General features: G+C 44.2%; 1 protein-coding gene across 15 annotated transcripts in view; it reads left to right on the forward strand.

Moving 5' to 3' along the window:
- The window catches only part of afdna (afadin, adherens junction formation factor a), a 93967-nt gene that overhangs the window by 29984 nt on the left and 43534 nt on the right, over window positions 1–20449 (forward strand). For 10 of the 15 annotated variants that reach the window (XM_066697478.1, XM_066697472.1, XM_066697476.1 and 7 more), the window contains exons 2-8: window positions 10813–11008; window positions 13039–13151; window positions 14001–14164; window positions 14330–14493; window positions 15926–16083; window positions 18300–18411; window positions 19338–19496. In XM_066697478.1, the coding sequence (XP_066553575.1) occupies window positions 10813–11008; window positions 13039–13151; window positions 14001–14164; window positions 14330–14493; window positions 15926–16083; window positions 18300–18411; window positions 19338–19496 (1066 nt within the window). The remainder of the gene's footprint in view (window positions 1–10812; window positions 11009–13038; window positions 13152–14000; window positions 14165–14329; window positions 14494–15925; window positions 16084–18299; window positions 18412–19337; window positions 19497–20449) is intronic. The other 5 variants (XM_066697473.1, XM_066697485.1, XM_066697486.1 and 2 more) reach the window with 1 other exon arrangement.

The following is a 20449-nucleotide window of genomic DNA, read 5'->3' on the forward strand; positions in this document are numbered from 1 at the left end:
TCAAACATTACTACCTCTGTAACGTAGGTCATTGTGATGCAGCTTACTGAAACGCACTAGAAATATCTCCCGTTAAAGACAATCAGACTGCCAAAAATTCAGCGTCTCTGCTCCTGAGCCCAAGGTCAGGTTTTCCGGGCACGGACTGACAACTCGCTAAAACGTTGTCCCTGAGTGTTTCTCACAAAGGATGCAGCCTCTTCTCACTCTCCACCCCCACGCTGACAACTCGAGATCCAGAACAAGACAGAAAAATCCCAGAGGGCTTTGCAGCGCTCTGATAAGCGAGTCAGTTCGAGGGGTGGGGGTGTTCTGTAGGCAGCAAGTGTTCCCACTCAGAGAACGCGTTGTCTCTTCTTTACAGTTCGTGCAACTACTCCTCCTTCCGTGACGAAATCTGCCTTTCCTTCGATCCCCACTCCATTACCCCGTACATCTCTTTAAATGATCATTAAATCAGTTTCTGTCTATGAGCGAGGCATGTAAATTCACAGCGGGGAAGTGACTGCAGACTTCTCAAATCTGTCTCTGTGGTTACGGCTGTGTCTCAAAGCTGTAGATGCACCTGTTGACCACATGGGCCATTATTGATGGTGACAAAAATGCTGAAGCTGGGCCAGTCCTGCTTTCCACACTGTCCCTGATGCTAAAGACATTTCTCCTTCTGCTGAACCAGACATGTCCTTTTCTTGGTTTCTAGCTCAAATTTGTTTTTGGTAGAAATTCGTAGGCAGTGCCTTCAGTATAAATCTCTTATTAGTGGGCTCATTGCAGGAGGTCGGTTTCTGAGAGTCTAGACGGAATATGGATTTGTGCTCTTTTGCCCCAGAGGTGTCTGCCGCTTGGAAGCCTTTGCTGTCTTTTGCCTCACTTGTTCCTTTTTAACAGGCTGGCATCCGTTAACATCTCTTGTTAATAGAAAGACATTGCGTGGGAAACAGGTCTGAATCAAACCGACATGAATATTTTAACGTGTCTGCAAATTCTCTGGATTCAATAGAACAGGAAAAGTCTGGAGGCTCTTTGATTTGATTAAAATGGGGTCCTAAATAATACATCAGCCTGTTCTGGGGCTTATTTATAACACCAGCGGTTTTGCGTTGAGTAGGCTATAGCTTATGTCGAATGACCCAAGATGTGTGAATGGTTATCAGAAGACGTGTGTGGGTAATGCACAAGCAATTTGTGGAAAACATTTTTTTGAACATGTTTTCACCCCACTCACTGGTTATCTTAACTATAAAACTTAAACTGAACTGTAGCAAAAACCCCAAACAATTTTACCCCCGCAGGTGTTGCTGTCGAGGCTGTACGTGCCCCCTTAGTCTCTGTACACCTCTGCAATGTTAATCATTTCCTCTTTGGAAATCTCCACTAGCTATCTGAGCTCCACAGTGTCTAGCAGTACCTCATAATGCGTGTCTGTACACCAGTCTCCAGCTCGTGTCGCAGGCAGCTGTCCAGGGAGACTTGTGCCAGGGCCGAGCAGATGCATCTTGATGATAAGAACCTGTTCTGCACACGCCTGCCCATCCCGTTGGTGCACCACTGTCCCCTGATTTTCGCGGAAGACAGTCTGGGTGAAAGGGGCCTCAGCATTGGGAGTCTATACCCTGCGAGTCCAACAGATTGCACATCAAATCACATCTCTTGTGCTGGTGTCTGGTTCTCCACGGTACAGGGTGCCTGTTGTTCATCCTGAAAATAATAAATAGTGGTCGGTGCAGTCCCTACAGGAAGCTCTGATTATTGTTTGCAGAATACACTAAATACACTCCAAAATCCACTATTATTATGTGCTCTTGGTTCACTGAAAATAATATTTTACTTATTCAGTTTTTATTTTTGCAGTTTGGTACAGTCTGAAAAAGCAGAGGGTTAGAGCTACTGCAGAGACCTTTATGCAACCAGCTGCACTCAAGTGTAGAAATATCTTCATTTTTATTTATTTGTATGTTCCATTACAAATTAGCCTTAGACTGATGAAGCCATTTAATCTCCTGACTTTTGTTTTCTGTGTGTTTACGAAGTTTCTTCCCAACTTTCCTATGCATTGTTGTTTTGGTCTTTTATTAAGCTGTTTATTAGAATGGCAAGGATAAATTGTGGACTACTGCACTGTATATTTGCCCCAGTGTGCAGTGCCGGGCAGTGGTGTGAACGCTGTCGTGTTTGCTCTATGCTAAATGGACATTTTACATCAGCCTGCAGTATTTGGAGCTGAAGTGTATTGTGAGAAGGCAAAGGTGATGTGTTCTCTGTACGCAATTAAGTATCCCTTTAAGTATCCCGCCAGTTCATTGCATTTTTGATCAATTTTTAGCCCTCCCCAAGAAGACACTAGGCTTGCAGAATCAAATGCATTTAAAAGCCAGTATACTGAGTCCTGGTTAATCAGTGTTTGTGTATTTGGGCACCCCCCCAGGAAAAGTAAAGACATGCTGCTATATTACAGGAATATAGTATTTTGACACCTGTTCCCCAATGTACTTTATTGAAGGTGCATGATAGAAAGAGGCCAAATTGTACTTCATGTTGACACAGCAATGGAAATCCAATCACTGGCCCGTGCACATTAATTCCTGCAGTGCTTTTCAAGTGCTGCGTCATTCACCGTGGCATGGCAAGGTTTAGTACCTGGATGTAAAGTATTTATGTGCTGCAATGAAGAATATCTTTAGTGTTGATTGGACCGCTTTCATATGGAGGAATGATGAGAGCAGCTACACAGATTCAGTCCATGATCCCTTTACTGCGGACTGGGAAGAAGTTGCCCAGCAAGGTGACTTTGAATGACTTAATGTACCATGGAATCTGGTTCACCCAGAGTTTACAGCTCAGAAAAATTAAGCTCTTATTTTTTTTGTTCTCTGTAGGGAAGGGGGTGTGTTGAGGCAAGGGGTTAGAGTTTGCATAGGATCACAGAATCCTCCCCCCCCCACCCACCCACTTCTGTGTGTTGCCCCTTACTTAACTTTACCCTTTAACTTTTCACATTGTGGGCCATAATTTATGCATTACTGTGTTAAATTAATAGCTCCTCAAGCTGCCGAGGGACATGCTACTCTTTGGGATGATGGCTTCCTTTCTTCTGTCACCCCGAGTCTTCACAGGCTTAATTTGGTACAGTTGCTAGAGAGCAGGAACAGGTTGTGGAGTCCCACGTGTGTCTTGCATTGCAGCTGGTGGAGGGATTTCTCTATATCGCTTGTCTTCAGCATTAGTGACAGGCTTGAGCTCCTGTTTTGGAAGGGGCGACTCTTGAGATATATGGGATTTCGGTGTCTTTTTGTGCAGCACGCAATGCTTCAATTTTGTGTAGACAAAATCCACTAAAGTCCTTCTTTTACTCAAAGTTGACATCCTATAACTTTACAGTTGATGCGCATAGGCTTAACGAACACCGAGTGGGATTGTGACCGGATATTGTAGGATTGGCGCCGCCTGGCTGCAAACGTACACAATTGTCTGGATTTTTAGTTTGTGCTTATAAACTAAAAGCATGGCACTCTCCTATCTCCTTGACTGTGCCACACATGGTTAATGGTCTGATCTCTGTTTCGTAACACTTTATTACAACACTCCCACCTTGCCAGACAATAATGACCTCTGTAATAAGCTGTTTGACAGTTGGTTATTCACAGCCTATGTACTGTAATATAATTATACCTCATCATTGTGTTATATGGGTGACCTTAAAGTGAATAAAGCCGAGGCTCACCACATAAAGTAGTGCATGACACTGATGACTCTCCATTAGCTATACACTGGGTGGTGGGGTGGGCCGTATGTATGTTTCCACCAATCAGAAGGCTACTTGGAGTGGCATAGGAGCACCACAAGCAAGTGTCCCTCGATTTCAATTAATGTCGGTTTCTGTAGACTGGTGCCACCAAATGCTTCCTACCAGTTGTTTGAGGGTTGCCATAGATGCAGTTTCTTAAACATAACCTAAAGCAGTGAAGACGTCTGATCGGGGTCGCCAGCGGAATGAGAAATCTGTGCTCTGAGTGGCTGCGGGGGCATTGGATCATGTGTGCTGGGGATGGGAATGACTCTGGTCTTCAGGGCTGCAGACAGGGCCACCCTGTTTTGGCGGCGCGGAGGCAGTGGAGGAATGCGGGGCCCTTGCCAGATTGCTCCCAAGTGTTTGTGGAGAGCGGCCGTTGGGGTTTTCGACAGCAGCAGCTGGAGGTCTGCAAGGCCTAGGGGGCGTAGGGGGGAGTCGGGTGGCGGCTGTCAGATATGAAGACACGAGCCAATGTTTGTTTATTGCATCTAGCTCCTTCTTAGCCAGCAGTGTTTGTGTGGCCTCAGTGGGTTGTTTATTACATTTGTTTATCCACAGATTTTATAAACTGAAGTGTAATTTGATTATCATTATTTGTTTAGTGGATTTAACTCTGTCATGTCTAGTTTACTTTGACAGCCAATAGCATGCAATACAAGATCCTTAACCTTACACAATATTGAAATCAAAATAAATAAAATTTGCTTATAAGACAGGCTGGGAATAACAAATAAGGTTATTGATATAAAGTGAATATTTCCTCAAATGCATGCAGCAATTTTGGTTCCCCCTCCCCCTTGTGTATATCTTATAACTACATCTTTCACAGACGAGTATGCGTGTCTCCCCTGTCACAGGCTGTGCACTTTTCCTCCATTATCACTGCAGGGGGAGATGATGTCATGCTTAATATTTAGATTTCATGCAAAGCGGAATGGTGACACGGTTCCCAGCCAATGGCCCGCTCTCTTCTTAACGTGGCGCGCACACACAAGGAGTCTAAAGAGTCATTGTCATCCTCTCTCGCTGCAGGCCACAGATTAGATCGCCTGCTGTGACACCAAGGGGAAAGATGGCTTTTTTTTTTTTTTTTTTTTTTTTTTTTAATATATAGAACTATAATTCGACCAGTGTAGGAGAAGCTTTTCATCACTAATCAGACCCTTCAGTTGTTTTTTTTAATTATAAGACCTTCATTAAAAACTATAATCTAGCACTAGAACATCACTAGAACCTGTACCTGTGCTGAGTTTCACCACTCCTCGTGCAGGTGAGATGTCGCCATGGCCAGGTGTCTGGAGTCGTTTGAGTTTATAAATAATTCACAATGCTTACTACAAATGTGTGTGCATCTTTAATTGGTAACCTATTGAGAGTTGTTGCAATTTAAGACTTCCCCGTCCTGTCTACAACTTTTATAAATAGCATACAGTTTGTTGGAAATATTCATAAGCATAATGAATATTAAAGAGCAGTGTGGGGGGTTGGCCCACGCCACTCTGGTTGCTGCTCATGAATATTGATGAAGACCGAACAGGCAGTGGAGATTCCCCACCTTGCCACTGTGCCGTCTTTGAGATCCTGTGCTGAGTATGTGGCATGCTGATCTGCAGCGGCCTTGAAGACCAAAAATAGGCAGGGTTTTATGGGCGCTCTGATTGCACTGCGGGCTCCACCACGGGCTGCTCATTTATTCGGTTTTGCCACTGTTGACATGATAACCTTATGAGGAGAAGCTGTGAGCACTGACGTCGGCTGCTTCTGATTAGTACCTTTGTCTGCCAGCTCCCATTAATTACACCTTACACACCATGTTACAACCACACTGGAGAATTGGGCACTCTGGCTTTCCATACACTCGGCAAAGTTTCCATCCTCGGAAATCATAAATCCCCCCCCCCCCTCACCAATCTTTAATCTGCATCTTCGCAGAGGGTACAAGTTGCTGATTGAGCAGTGTACAAGCGCTGTGGGGAAATTGTCTGTCTCTTCTGGCCTACACTGTAGCATCTTTGGACAGTTTTGTCGTGGCACTGAAAGATTTACATTGTTTATCAACGTGTTTGCACTGGCTAAAGGGAATAATACCCATCTGGGGGATTTTTACACTGAGCTATTTACAGTCCTTTGACTCAACATCACATTCCACTCCCATATCTGGCTCCACAAAAATCAAATCAGTTTTATTGCTTTTTGGGTTTCGGTTATAATGGATTTCATTATAATACATCATTATTTAGTATTTTTCTGCAAAGCCAAGCAGACACAATAACAGGGAAGGATTCACAATGTTTCAATTTTTGTAGTTGCCCTACCTGTTTAAAGATGATCAATGTCTGCTACTGCCTGTTGAGCGGAAGCCCGAATGCAGGCCGTTCAGTTTTGTCCTGTAATTGTTTCCCAGTGATGATTTCCTGAAGCTTACTGATAGTGTAGCGGATGCCATGTATGTGTCTGCCACACTGTTTGAGTAGTGCAGCCCAACAGGAATCCCATGAGCTGGTATGCTTGAAACATAGTGTAGTTCTGGCTCCCCCTGCTGGCCCTAATAAACTGGCAATTGGAGAGGCTGTGGGAGATCAGGTGTCAGTGCTAGAACAGGGAACTGCAGTGCTGTCTTTGTGTACAGACAGGAGAACTGCATTGTGTGTTTGAGGCATATTTTATTTACATTTTTGAAGGCAGGCAAAAACAAAACCCTGGTGAGCAACTCGGTCATTGCCGATCATGTGTCCTCCTCACAAAGGCTCTGACTCCCTGGAGAGTTTGTGAAATGTGCTCAGGAGAGGTCGTAGGTCATGGCTAGGTGGTCCTGGGTTTATCTGAGGCACAGAACCCCCCCCCCCGGCCCTTCTCTCTGTGCCCCCTGAGAGAGATTGCACACACAACTTCAAAGCATTCCTCAGTCTGTACTGGCAGAGAGTGAAGTGTGTGTCTGTGGATTTCTGTTCACCCCCCCCCCCCCCACACACAGATCTGATTGGCTCATTTCCAAGCTGTTTGACACATGACGGGGGGATGTAGGAGGGCTGAACTCCCTGGAGATGAAAGACAGAGGTGGGGGGCTGGTGGTGGTGGATGCTGAACCATGACAAGTAACTGGTGGGAGACAAAGGGCTCTAGGGTCACATGACAGGCTATCTTAACATCAAAGTAAAGTCAGCCTTCAAAACTGTGACTCTGGCTGATAGGGTTTGGGGATGTGTTGTAAGGGAGCGTCCCGTGGCCCAGAGCAAGGCCGGTCACTGGTGGTCTGCTTAAACAATGATCTTCCTCAACACACACAGACACGCAGAAGAATCCCAAACTAGTAGGTCATATTAAAAAGATAGTTTGCCATATTGTACTTTAAACAACTTTGTCTACGGTCCCATTCTAAGCATATTAGGCCTGTCCTTTTTCCATGTGTCAAATTAGCTTCATCAAAATATCCTATTTCCCCCACAAGACAATGTGTGACTCTTCAGGAGGGTGAAAGGTTCTTGTTGATGGGCATTTTCTGTCTGTGGCTTCAGTAGAAGGGCTTAGAGACTGACTATGATCTTCCTGAAATTTCTCCCCTGTACTTTTTCTGGGTAAATCGGATATGTGATAATCTGTGTATTAGGACAATTAAGTGCACCAAGCAAAGTGAATGGCCTTTGTATAACCGTGATCTAAGAGTACTGCAGCAAAAATTGCTCTTAAGGCACGTACACTATTGCTGATTTATTTAAAATATTTTTTAAGCCTTCTTTACTTTGGGATTAAAAAGTAACAGCTGCTTCAGGGCGTTGGTGTTTGGCTGCAACTTCTGCAATTTGGCTGTGGAACTGCTTAATAGAAATGGAAAGATGCACAGTTCTGTTGACCTAAGTATTTAATTATTTTGATTTTTGTATTTTATTTCATTTTTCATTTTAATGTTTCTCAACCAAAAGGGAAATGCTGCTAACCTCACAATTGTAATCACTTTCATGGGTGGTCTGGCGGTGCGACGTGGCACTGTACTGGTGTGAACTGCTTATCTTGCAAATTAGACCCGGACCGCAGGGTCTGTAGCAGGGTGGGTAATTCCAGCCCTCTGTGGCCTTACTGTCACAGCACTGAATAATGGACTGTAGCTGCCGAGGACCCCTTTTGTTGGGTTAGTGCCGCCCTCTGCTCGTAAATACAAACACCCGCAGCCTGCGGAGCTGTGAAATTGGGATCCGGCTCATGAAGCAGGCTTTGCCCTTCCTTTCAGGCCTTGGGTCGATTCCAGTTTTTCAATTCGGTTCCAATTCCAGTCGAGCCGTTTACATCAATGGCAAACATTGGAATTTTGGAATGGGTCTGAAAGGGGGAATTGGAATTGGGAAAGTGGAACAACCCCCATGCAGCCATGCCTTTAGTGCGAGAGGCCTTGGTCACACAGTCATTTTAACTAGCTGTCCTGCCTGTTGTGGGTGATGTCATTTCATTGACATGTCTGCAGGTGAAATTCCTTTGTTTTGGTTTTCTTCCACTTGACATTTGGGGAGGGCCTTATTTGGGGTTTCTCCTTTTTAATTTCAGCTAACCATCTTCAAGGCTGACTTGGGTTCCAGTGTGTCTACAAATACTTTAAACATACACCCACACCCTGTTCATTCAGGCGGGACTTACTCATCTGATTCTAGCAGTTCAGATTGTCAAACTCATGCATCCGCCATCTTCTCCAGTTCCAAAGAGGACTATTTTTGGAAGTGGTTGCAGGCGGGTCTGATTGGATAGCAGAATGGAAAGGGACTGGTAGAACTTCCGATTTCTCCTGTGAATAAAGTCAATCCGATCCTAAAAGTACATGAATGCAGCTTGAACCCGAGTGTGCTTCAAGGAGGGGTCCCATAGTTCTGACCCCAGGTTATAAAGATCAGGCATTTAAAAAAACAATTCCAATAAAAAATTAAACTATGGCCTGCATTTTTCTTCAACTCTGTGTGCAGTATCTATTTTGATTGATTCCCCCTCTCTTGGATCTGTGTTTTATTGCTGTAGAATGGTGGCAGGAAGCGAGTTTGCTGTGCAGTCAGGAAACATGTTGCAGGTTTATTTGACAAGAATTGTTCTCGCACAACAAAGACCTTGTGTAACCCTGGCTCTAGGAGGATAGTTATTGTCAGGCCTACTGCAGAAGAGTCCCAGTGTTACAGGGGCATCACTGTGCAGACAGTCATTTCTGTGCCTTTAAAAACACAATCCCTTTATCCCAGCCTGCCTGTGGCCTTTATCTACTAACCTAAATCGTTGTGGTTTAATTTTAGATGCTGTGACCCACATGCGTGAGTCTTTCACGGATCTACAATGCATTACTTTAAACTTGGTAATGTATGATTTGTAATCACTAAAATAACAGAATACGATGGTGATTCCTTAAGACGCATCCCAAACACCAAGCATTCACAGCCTAGCTGAGATGGGTAGCTTTGGACAACAATAGTTTTGTCTCTAGAAAGATGACTTCAGCTATGTGGCAACAGCCGGCTGCTCCCCTGCTTTGATCTGTTGTGCCAATGTTTCATTGCAACATGTGTTCCCAAAAATGGAGAGGGTGCAGCCTAAATGTTTGTATCCACCAATGCATCCTCTGCTGCATGAAGCCTGATGTTACCTGATGATGGAAATTATGAGCTGCTGAAGGAAACGGATGTAGGAAATTGGTTAGAACTTTTGTTTTGTTTTAAATTTCCCCCCCTTTTCTGCAGTGTTTCCTGGTTGCTCTGTATAGTTGGAGGAAGCACACATTTAATCTCCGGGACTTTTAACACTCCAGAGCTTTACACTGCGGCTGCGTCTGGCCAACACTTTAGTCCTGCCCTGTGTGGCGCTGCTAACGGTGCAGCTGCTGCAGTGGCCTGGGTTCACCTGTTCATTTCAAAGTCAGGACTGTGTCTGGGGCTGCGAGGTCGCTTGTGGTCAAGTCTGTTTCAGAACTGGACTGATGTGTTTTGTGCATTTTCTCCCCTGAGCGAGGGCACTACGCTCAGGCTTTTACAGTCTGCCATCAGGGGAAACAGAATTCTGAAGTGGGTTTCTGTGAGCTGTACCAACTATGGTGTATTTTCTGATGCTTTTAACATTTCATTAGCATTAACATTTCCATGCATTGCAACCTGTCATATGTGTAGGGAAAAAAATACCATTGTGACCCTATTAACACATGTTAAAATATATTGGCCTATACATATATAGAAATGTCTGTTTGAAATTTTAAGTTGTCTTTTGCTTCTAAAAGTAATCTGTGGAAAATTCTGGGTCTGGTCTTGTGAGCAGTAAGGCAAGAAAACCTTGCAGATGCCAATTTTTTGACCAATTTGAAAAGTTTCACCTTTTTCCAGCCATGGAGAGAACTACAAACTGTGCCATGCCTGGTCTGATTAAAAACGAGCTTTGTTTCTCCCACTCTCCCCTCTCTCTCTCCCCGCGTAGTGGAATTTGACAAATTGCCTTGTCCTAAAGCCAAATTTCAAATGTCCCAGAAAACCAGCCCATTAATCGAATGTCAACTAGACAAGGTTACACTACAAATGGATTTTGTATTACATAAGCAAGAACTGCACTAACTGCTGCTATTGTATTAATGCCAAAACCAAACAAAAAAAGGCCTGGGAAAAACAATCAGTGAGTCTAAAACCAGAAAATCCAGGACATTTCCACTGAACACACATTTTTGCCAGTGTTGATTAAACTAATTGTTAATTGTTCAGCAGGATACACGTATAGTACATATTTCTGTTCACATTGTTACTAACTCTGCATTACACACTACTTCTAGATGAACACATTTACCCTGGCATCCTTGTAATTTATCTGTTAAACTGTGCATGTATAAAATGAATTGGGGATGATCTATTTACCTGATAGCTTTTATCATAGCAAAATCTTATTCCTCCTTTTTAAGTTGAATTTGTTTTGCTTGTTTTCCCTATACCTGAGAACCAAGGCTTTCAAGGTGTAAACAGGAGTTATGTTGTAAGAGATGAGTGAAGAGCTAAACTCCCCCTTTCTTGTCTGACCAACAGGACCTGGAGTTCCATGGGGTGATGCGCTTCTACTTCCAGGACCGCGTGGCGGGAAACTTTGCCACCAAGTGCATCCGGGTGTCCAGCACGGCCACGACGCAAGATGTGATCGAGACGCTAGCAGAGAAATTTCGGCCCGACATGAGGATGCTGTCATCCCCAAAATATTCCCTATACGAGGTCCACGTCAGCGGGGGTGAGTGCAGCACCTCTAGGCCGAATCCTACAGCGATTCACACTGGGCCTGCAAGGGCAAAAAACAAATTCTGTAAAGTCACTGGTGTCAACAGTCCAACTGTGTAAAAAGCAGGATGTCCTCCTAGCAAATGAGATGCACCCTGGTCCTCTCCCAAGAAAGGGGGATAGAGGCATGGGAGAAGCAGCACATTTTCTGAGTCACTATCATTCATCCAACCTTGTCAGGGTGGAACATCCCCACTTGTCATTCACAAAAGGGTTCTCGAATTGCCTCTTCCCCTGATGCATAGGCTGCTTCAGTTCCCAGAAGGGATTTGTTCTGCCTCTCAGGACATTTCTGAAGCCTAATTATTTGGTGTTTGATGGGGTCTAATAGCCTCCTGATTTTCCTCTGCATGTCTTTTGAGCTCAGATCACAGTGCCTGGGGTTGGACACGCCTCAGTTATGCTTCTTTTTGTTTGTTTTAATAAATAATCAACAAATGAGCAACCTGAGTCCGTTCCCTCATAGTGGTTTTAGTTGAGGTTGGTCATGCATGACTTAAGCCTGGCAGGTTGCACAGATAGTCTCCCATGGCTTTCAGTGGGTCGGTCTCTCTCTCTCTCTCTCTCTTTTATTATATATATATATATATATATATATATATATATATATATATATATATATATATATATATATATATATATATATATATAATATACACTCACCTAAAGGATTATTAGGAACACCTGTTCAATTTCTCATTAATGCAATTATCTAACCAACCAATCACATGGCAGTTGCTTCAATGCATTTAGGGGTGTGGTCCTGGTCAAGACAATCTCCTGAACTCCAAACTGAATGTCTGATTGGAAAAGAAAGGTGATTTAAGCACTTTTGAGCGTGGCATGTTTGTTGGTGCCAGACGGGCCGGTCTGAGTATTTCACAATCTGCTCAGTTACTGGGATTTTCACGCACAACCATTTCTAGGGTTTACAAAGAATGGTGTGAAAAGGGAAAAACATCCAGTATGCGGCAGTCCTGTGGGCGAAAATGCCTTGTTGATGCTAGAGGTCAGAGGAGAATGGGCCGACTGATTCAAGCTGATAGAAGAGCAACTTTGACTGAAATAACCACTCGTTACAACCGAGGTATGCAGCAAAGCATTTGTGAAGCCACAACACGTACAACCTTGAGGCGGATGGGCTACAACAGCAGAAGACCCCACCGGGTACCACTCATCTCCACTACAAATAGGAAAAGAGGCTACAATTTGCACAAGCTCACCAAAATTGGACAGTTGAAGACTGGAAAAATGTTGCCTGGTCTGATGAGTCTCGATTTCTGTTGAGACATTCAGATGGTAGAGTCAGAATTTGGTGTAAACAGAATGAGAACATGGATCCATCATGCCTTGTTACCACTGTGCAGGCTGGTGGTGGTGGTGTAATGGTGTGGGGGATGTTTTCTTGGCACACTTTAGGCCCCTTAGTGCCAATTGGGCATCGTTTAAATGCCACGGCCTACCTGAGCATTGTTTCTGACCATGTCCATCCCTTTATGACCACCATGTACCCATCCTCTGATGGCTACTTCCAGCAGGATAATGCACCATGTCACAAAGGTCGAATCATTTCAAATTGGTTTCTTGAACATGACAATGAGTTCACTGTACTAAACTGGCCCCCACAGTCACCAGATCTCAACCCAATAGAGCATCTTTGGGATGTGGTGGAACGGGAGCTTCGTGCCCTGGATGTGCATCCCACAAATCTCCATCAACTGCAAGATGCTATCCTATCAATATGGGCCAACATTTATAAAGAATGCTTTCAGCACCTTGTTGAATCAATGCCACGTAGAATTAAGGCAGTTCTGAAGGTGAAAGGGGGTCAAACACAGTATTAGTATGGTGTTCCTAATAATCCTTTAGGTGAGTGTGATATATATATATATATATATATATATTTTTTTTTTTTTTTTTTTTTTGCTCTATGTTGCTCTATTTTGAGGGGGTTAACTTGTTTGCTTCCCCGGTTTCTGGCAGAAGAACGGAGGCTGGACCTGGATGAGAAGCCACTGGTGGTGCAGCTGAACTGGAACAAAGACGACCGGGAAGGGCGCTTTGTCCTCAAGAACGAGAATGACATCATACCCAAGGTAGGGTCGCTTCGCCCTGCCACGCTCATCCCACTGCAGGGGCAAAATCTGGCCTGCGTGGGTTGAGACTGAGGATGTGGGGGCAGAGCGCAGTGCTCTCATCTGGGCTGTTAGTCATCAGTGGCTCGGCGTGGAGGTGTGGGTTTTAGGTGACCTAACCGACCACAGAGATTTAAATTTTTAATCATTGTATGACCAATGTCGGCTTATGTTCACTGACCACACACAAAAGGGTCTCTTGTGCTCGGAGTGCCTGCTATGTACTGATGCCAAGGTGTCGTGCATAATTTTAAATCCCTTTAACTGGGATTCAGATTTGCAAATACCTTTTCATGTAGCAACATGTTTGTCTTCAGGCCTAAGGTTGTAAAACTATTCAGTCATTTTTCAGGGCAATGCTCCCCAATAACACACCTGTTACTGTTCGAAATTCCTGCAAGGCCCAATGAAGAGAGTGAGACGACATACTTGTTGTGACTTTGAAAAGGGCCAAGCAGGAAGCTTGCGAAGTGATTTATTAAATCCTGATTTATCGAACCAAATCACTTTTTCAATGTGCAGAAAGGGCACAAGGGATATATTTTCCATAAACCCTTTTAAAATAATTTATTAAGCATTTACACATTAATAGGTGTATTTGTCATGGGTTTATTGAATGCGATCTTGGTACATGTCAGTATTATGGAAACTTTGGTGACTTTGTTCACTAGCGAAGACTGTCTGGGTTATGATGCCACTTTTATAAAGGAGCTCCTTAAATCCCAATAGCCTTTGCCCAAAAGACAGACCAAACGGAAGATTTTTACTGTTTTCTTGTGCCATTAATGAAAGTGTTTTTTTCCTTCACAGAAAACACAGAGCAACGGGCCAGAGAAGCAGGAGAAAGAGGGGGTGATCCAGAACTTTAAGAGGACGCTCTCAAAGAAGGAGAAGAAGAAGGAGAAGAAGAGAGAGAAGGAGGCTTTCAATCGCGTTCCTGATGGAGATGAATACTCTCTGAGCCGGGAGGATGGGTAGGCAGCCCTCCCTGTATTTGTTTGTTTGTTTATTAAACCAAGAGTTTGACAGACAGGTGTTTTGTCACTGAGCACGAGGGAGGGCGATGAGAGAGGCCTAGGGAAGCGGAGTGTTGTGCCAGGTTGTGTAACAGTGCTGCTCTGTGTTTCCCCCATCTCTAGCAGTGAGAATTCCAGACTTGCGGCTGAGGTGTACAAAGATATGCCCGAGACCAGTTTCACGCGCACCATCTCCAACCCCGAGGTTGTGATGAAGAGGCGGCGGCAACAGAAACTGGAGAAGAGAATGCAGGAGTTCCGAAGCAATGACGGGCGGCCCGACTCCGGTAATGTGTGCTGTGCGGGTGGGGTGGGTAGGGTACTTGGATCGCTTGTGGCAAAGCAGGATTCTCATCAACCAGACATTGGTTTCGTTTTCTTCATTCAGAATTTAACTTGCTGCCGGTAAGCGGTGATCCTGATATCTGAAAAACATTGAACAGTTTGTCGTGGATTACTCAGTTCAGATACTTGTTGCCTGTTGATATGACAGTTTGGGGAGAGCTGCTTACTCTACATGGCGCCTGTACTCTCCGTAAGTCTCTGCTCGCTCCAGTCTGTCTTGTTCTTCTGTTCCCTTCTGCGTCCATCCTGAGATCTCTTCACACTGAGGCATGCTGGGAACAGATTGCACTTCTGGCACTGAGGTCCCTGACGCTGAGAAAATGCTAATTTTGTAACGTTAAGGCCTCGGATCAGCAGTCCAAAAACTTTAGTAAATGTCCTAAATTTAAGCAATAAATTGGTATGATTATGGCAAACATTCTGTTCTGTGTGGCTTTGGATTTCCTACATGAAAACTACTTTTAGGAGAGTGCAGGCCAGAGCCAGGACTCCTTCCCAGATTTCCTGGAATATTTTTTTTATTTTTTATTTTTTATTTTGCTAAACTAAAGCTATAGAGCTGCTTCTGCTTGGCTCTCGGACTTAGAAGATGCTGAAAGTGCTGAGTTTACACACGCTTAATTAAACTCTTGTCAATCTGTGCATCAGATGTCATTTGTTTATGCAGGCCAAAATACAAACAAACAATCAAAGTCTGATTTGGTTTAGTCCGGTCATCCTAAGTTAATGATTTCCGCAGACTGGAAATGCATGTCAGGTTACTGGTCAGTCAAGCACGTTCATTGTTTAATGAAGGGAACTCTGGTTCTGCATGACACCAAGGGCTTTCAGGTATTTATTCCAGATGATTTCTGATTAGACTTAATTTCACACCCGGCCTTAATTCTGTTTCAAAGGCAGAACTCATCTGACAGATCGTTGGGCCACTGCCTCCCTGTAACATTATGATTTGGAAGGTTGGGAGGCCCACCTTTAGGCTTGACCTACAGCTGGCTTGTTTCCGTGATGAGTAAATGGGTTAACCTGATTGAATAGTGCAGCCCCAGGCTGGTGGCCTACTGACCAGATCTGTCTGGTTAGCTTGTCCTCCCCTTACACAACAGCCACTAGCTTGGTGTCCCATGCTCTGCCTGGTCAATCCTCACTGAGCTGGGGGCCGTTTCTGATGAGCAAAACTTGTTTAACCAGATCGATAAGAGATTTGTTCGCTTTTTGTTTTTGATTTGCACAGTGCAGCAAAACAAACATGTACAAATGAGCATTTATTTATTTTTGTTTAAAATGCAAAACCACTAACTATAGTGTGGTTGTGCCTGATGTTAATTAAGGCTATATACTTTAAAATACTAATTTTATTTTTATTTTTTCCTGCAGGAGGGACTCTTAGAATTTATGCAGACAGTCTGAAGCCAAACATCCCCTATAAGACAATCCTTCTGTCCACCACGGACACGGCAGACTTTGCCGTGGCAGAGGCACTGGAGAAATATGGTCTGGAGAAGGAGAACCCCAGAGAGTTCTGTATCGCTCGGGTAAGAGCCGTGCACACACCGAGGGAGGGAACTTAATGTAGCATGAGAGGGCCTGTTTCTACAGGAGGGTCTCTCTGCATTTTAGATTGTTCATCTTTCCAGCCACAATCTTCAGTGTGCTAAAGGCACAAAGGCAGAGGAGCTGTAGAAACAAAACCCAGCTGTGGACTCCTAGTGCACATCGAGATACCTCCCTTGATTATGGATTAAATGCAGTTGTTGCAGTCTTTTCAATCTGCACATGATTCAATCTGTGATTTCAGCAACTGTAACAAAGAAATTGGAAAACTGGCCAAGATCGACAAAGATTGAAGCACTTCTTAACACCAGCTGGGGAGAGTGGCTATTAAGTAGTCTGTCTGATTCTCTTTTATAAAGGTTGGCAGTTTTTTGGCGACATAAATGTGTGTGCACCTGCTTTGCATGTACAGCTGTAAATACTTAGAAACATTTCCCTTTATTTCCTGCCAATCCTCACTAGCATTGTTAAAGGTGACTTACCTGGGAATTATAATGGCGACGTGACACTGGCTGTCCATTAGCACAGATATAATGAGGCGCATACAGTTTGAGTTCCTAATGCCTGGATAAGCAGCCAAGAGTTCTGGGAAAATTATCTGGGGTACAAACATAAAACTGACAATTTGCAGGAGACAAGTTAAGTCTGCAGCCACTTGAGAATCCATTTGGACTGAATCGGGCTTGATACATAGTTTTTTTTTTGGCCTGATGGGAAAGGTGTAACCAGTGAAGCGATCAGAGGTGAAAGAGTTAGAAACATAAGAACATAAGAAAGTTTACAAACGAGAGGAGGCCATTTGACCCATCGTGCTCGTTTGGTGTCGATTTAATATCTAAGTAATCCAAGGATCCTATCCAGTCTATTTTTACATGTTCCCAAACTTTCAGCTTCTACCGCATCGCTGGGGAGTTGACTGTGTTGCATGTGGCCCTTTAGTGTTGGAGGAGTTTGTTGGTGTCTGATTACACAAGCTTGTGACACGTGTAGTGTGCAGTATGCTGTTTAGTCACTGGTTCTCTGGAAAGGCAGGTGCTGTTTAATTCTCCTGTTTCCTGGCAGGAAGCAGATTCATTGTAATTGGCCACAAGTCCCGCCCTTGCTCTGATGGGTTTCAGGATGCTAGACTTCCTGTGGTCCAGATTTTAGACCGGTTCATCTTATTCCAGAGGGAATTAAAACAATCCATAATTTACACATCACTCGGAGCCAGGAAACCAGTGGTGTGTGGCTGTCATCTATTGATTTTAAAATAATATACATTTAATTTGTTAAATTAATTAAATTATATAAAACCTGAGAGGACATGTTGTTGGCCCCACCTGCAAGACATTGGCCCTTCTGGAGGCTTCCTGACACTGCTGCCAAGAACCGGTTGTGACGGGCAGATTAAGACTTTGACAGTTGGTAGAGGTCATTGCTTGATGGTAATTGAATTGTTTTTTTTTTTGTTTTTTTTAAACTAAAAGTGCCAACAAAGCAGATAGATGGCACCGGGGAAGTGGCGCAGCTCGACTCTACGGCTCCAGTTAATCCCCTTTGTCATTGTGTGACAAACATCTCCCCAGTAAGGCATTGACCTTTGGACGGCAGCTGCTGCTTCTTGCATTTGCCTGATAGCCCCCAGTCAAAGCCAATCACATTTAAAGCACTTGAGAGGGCCAGTGCAAGCCTTAAGCTTCCCTCTACCAATATTAATATGACTTAGGAGGCCTTTTGTATCATCCAAGGCTCTCTGGGGGTTTAATTAGACACCCAGATCGTCAATAAAGCAGGAATTCATTGACACCACGCACCAGCTCGCCCTTGCACAGATGCCATATGCGCAGTTATAAATTGTGAAATCCATTTAAGACCATCCAGGCTTGTGCAACTCAAATGTAGTGTATTCAATGAGGTCAACTTTACTTTGCGTTCAATGCCATTCATTTATACTGTCTCTCAGGCCAAAGGCAGTTTAGAACTAACAGAGGACAGTTGAGGAGTACTTGCTCTACCCAAGTCAATTAACTAGGTTTTTTTGGTGTGTTAAACTTCGAGTCATGGTTTCAGCATGCCCAAGGAGACTTGAGCCATCTTCTGTGTTAATATCAATGGTGGGAAGACTAAGCAGAGGGGTTAATGGACTACATTTTAAACCTCTTCTTTAACAGTGACTGGATTCCAGAAAGCTAACAGGTGCCCATTTGCCTTGCAGGTGGTGCTTCCTCCTGGTTCTCAGCACTCGGATGACAAGGCAGGGAAGGAGACGATCCTGGACGACTCGGAGTGCCCCCTGCAGATATTCAGAGACTGGCCTAGCGACAAAGGTAGGAAGCAGGTGGTGGGACATGGGCGCAGCAGCAGGTTAGCCTAAGGACCGTACCGTGACGTTTAGAGTTAGATACGGCAATAATTCTGGGTGTAATTGGAGAATGCAACCTAAAACCACTTTCTCCTCCCCTGGTCACTGGCGCACACCATTTCATTAGAGCAAATAACTGTGAAAGTCCTTCCTCTTTCTGGATCGGTTTTGGTAGTTTTGGATACTTCCAAAAATAGTTAATTGTGTGATCTGTGGTTATTTTCTTCTAGTGTTGTGTAGTGAGATGGACACCCAGCAGCTGTGAAATCAGTCATTATGGGATAAGCTACTTAGTAATAGCTGTGAATCTCGATATTTTTTTAATTGTATCGCTGTGGTATTGAATAATATACTGGATATTGTGATTGTTGGTATTTATTTTCCTAAGTGTCCTATAAACACTTGGAAACCTTTTGATTCCTGCTCTTCAACAGTGCTGTGATCATATACTCTGTACTTGCTATAAAGAACTGTACCTCAACCAGATAAAGATGTAACTCTCACCCACAAACTAATGGAAAACTACAAACCTGTACTCGGTGGCAGCCTGATGTTTCTGTCACATGCTGCTTTATTCTGCTGACATCAAGTGCATGCTTGTAGTTTGCTGCTGGGTCAGGGTTTTTCATTTAAATCTGGGTTTAACTTCTCTGAGGGCCCCTATGAGACCAGTCCTCTCTAAGGGGCCCCGGGGAGATGACGACAATAATCAAATTTTAGGGGTACCAAGTTCAGTTCTGCTCAAACCTTTGTATGACTGGGCAGAGAGATGAAGATTATGAACAGTAAAGGAATATAATAACTCAAGTGGGGGGGGTGAGGTAATTCCATAATCATAGGAGGCCCTCGAAGGTGTGTTTCTCAGCATCCCATAAGCCATTGTTCTTCCAGGTGCCCTTGTGTTCCAGCTGAAGAAACGGCCCCCAGACTACGCCCCGAAGAAAGGGCGCAAGATGGACGACAAGGTGTCCCGGGGGAAGCCCTTAGACGGGCTCCTCCATGGCCCCCTGCCCCCAGAAAAGCTTCCCTACCTGGTGGAGCTGAGTCCAGGTGAGTGTTGGGGTTCAGGTTGGCCATCCGTAGAGGTCCATCCTTCCCCTGGATCACAGCAGACTTGGTGCAGTGGTTAGGGCTCCCCCACAGTGATGCAGCTGGTAGGAGCCTGAGAGTGTTTTTACACCCAACAGCAGGGCAGTTTTGTTGTCTTTCTCCTTGCTTTACATCAAACCTTTTGAGCTTCAAGTAGACACTGCCAAGTAATGAGACTACACAGATAATGGGATGTCCAACGCACACAGAGCTTGTGCTTTGCAATATGTATACATGGCACATACACCTAGTTAATGTGGACTGGAGGCTGTATCAGGGTGTACCTATCAGCAGAATGGGAGCTCTTTGGTTAATTCAATGAGGTGGGGAGGGGTTCCCCAATGTCTTGCTGGGCCTTTGCTTTCTGAAGTTCCTTTTGGAGATAAGGGGTAGGCTATGTGTTCCTGAGAGCCACTTGGTATGTATGTAAACATGTGATCAATGTTTTGTGCTGCTTTACCTATAGTAAGTATACAGTTGTTACCCATGAATCAAGTAACAGTACATGTCTACCCAAATGTTCTACGCGTCTACTCAACTGGAGTGGCCTGGACTCTAACACACCGCCTGTAGCTTTTTTCATCCCTGCCAACCTAACTTAATCTGTAACCCATGTACTAACCCACGTCCCTGCGGCCACCCCTTCAACACATCACTGAAACCTCAAGCTTCACATTTATTTATTTACCAGTACATGCACATTATTTATTCATTTTTAACCTCAACCATAAACACGATCAGAACCGCGAACGTTTGACAGCGGCGCTCCGAGACGTCTTTTTTTCACAGCAACTTTGTTGTCCGCTAAAAGCCATAATATAGGGCACTCGTACATTTAGGTCTTTTGGGTGTGGTAGTAAATTCAAGTCAGGTCAATGTAGACATTATAATTCACATTTATTTTAATGTTTTGG

This window comes from Amia ocellicauda, chromosome 1 (genome assembly GCF_036373705.1).
Source record: "Amia ocellicauda isolate fAmiCal2 chromosome 1, fAmiCal2.hap1, whole genome shotgun sequence".
Classification (NCBI taxonomy): domain Eukaryota; kingdom Metazoa; phylum Chordata; class Actinopteri; order Amiiformes; family Amiidae; genus Amia; species Amia ocellicauda.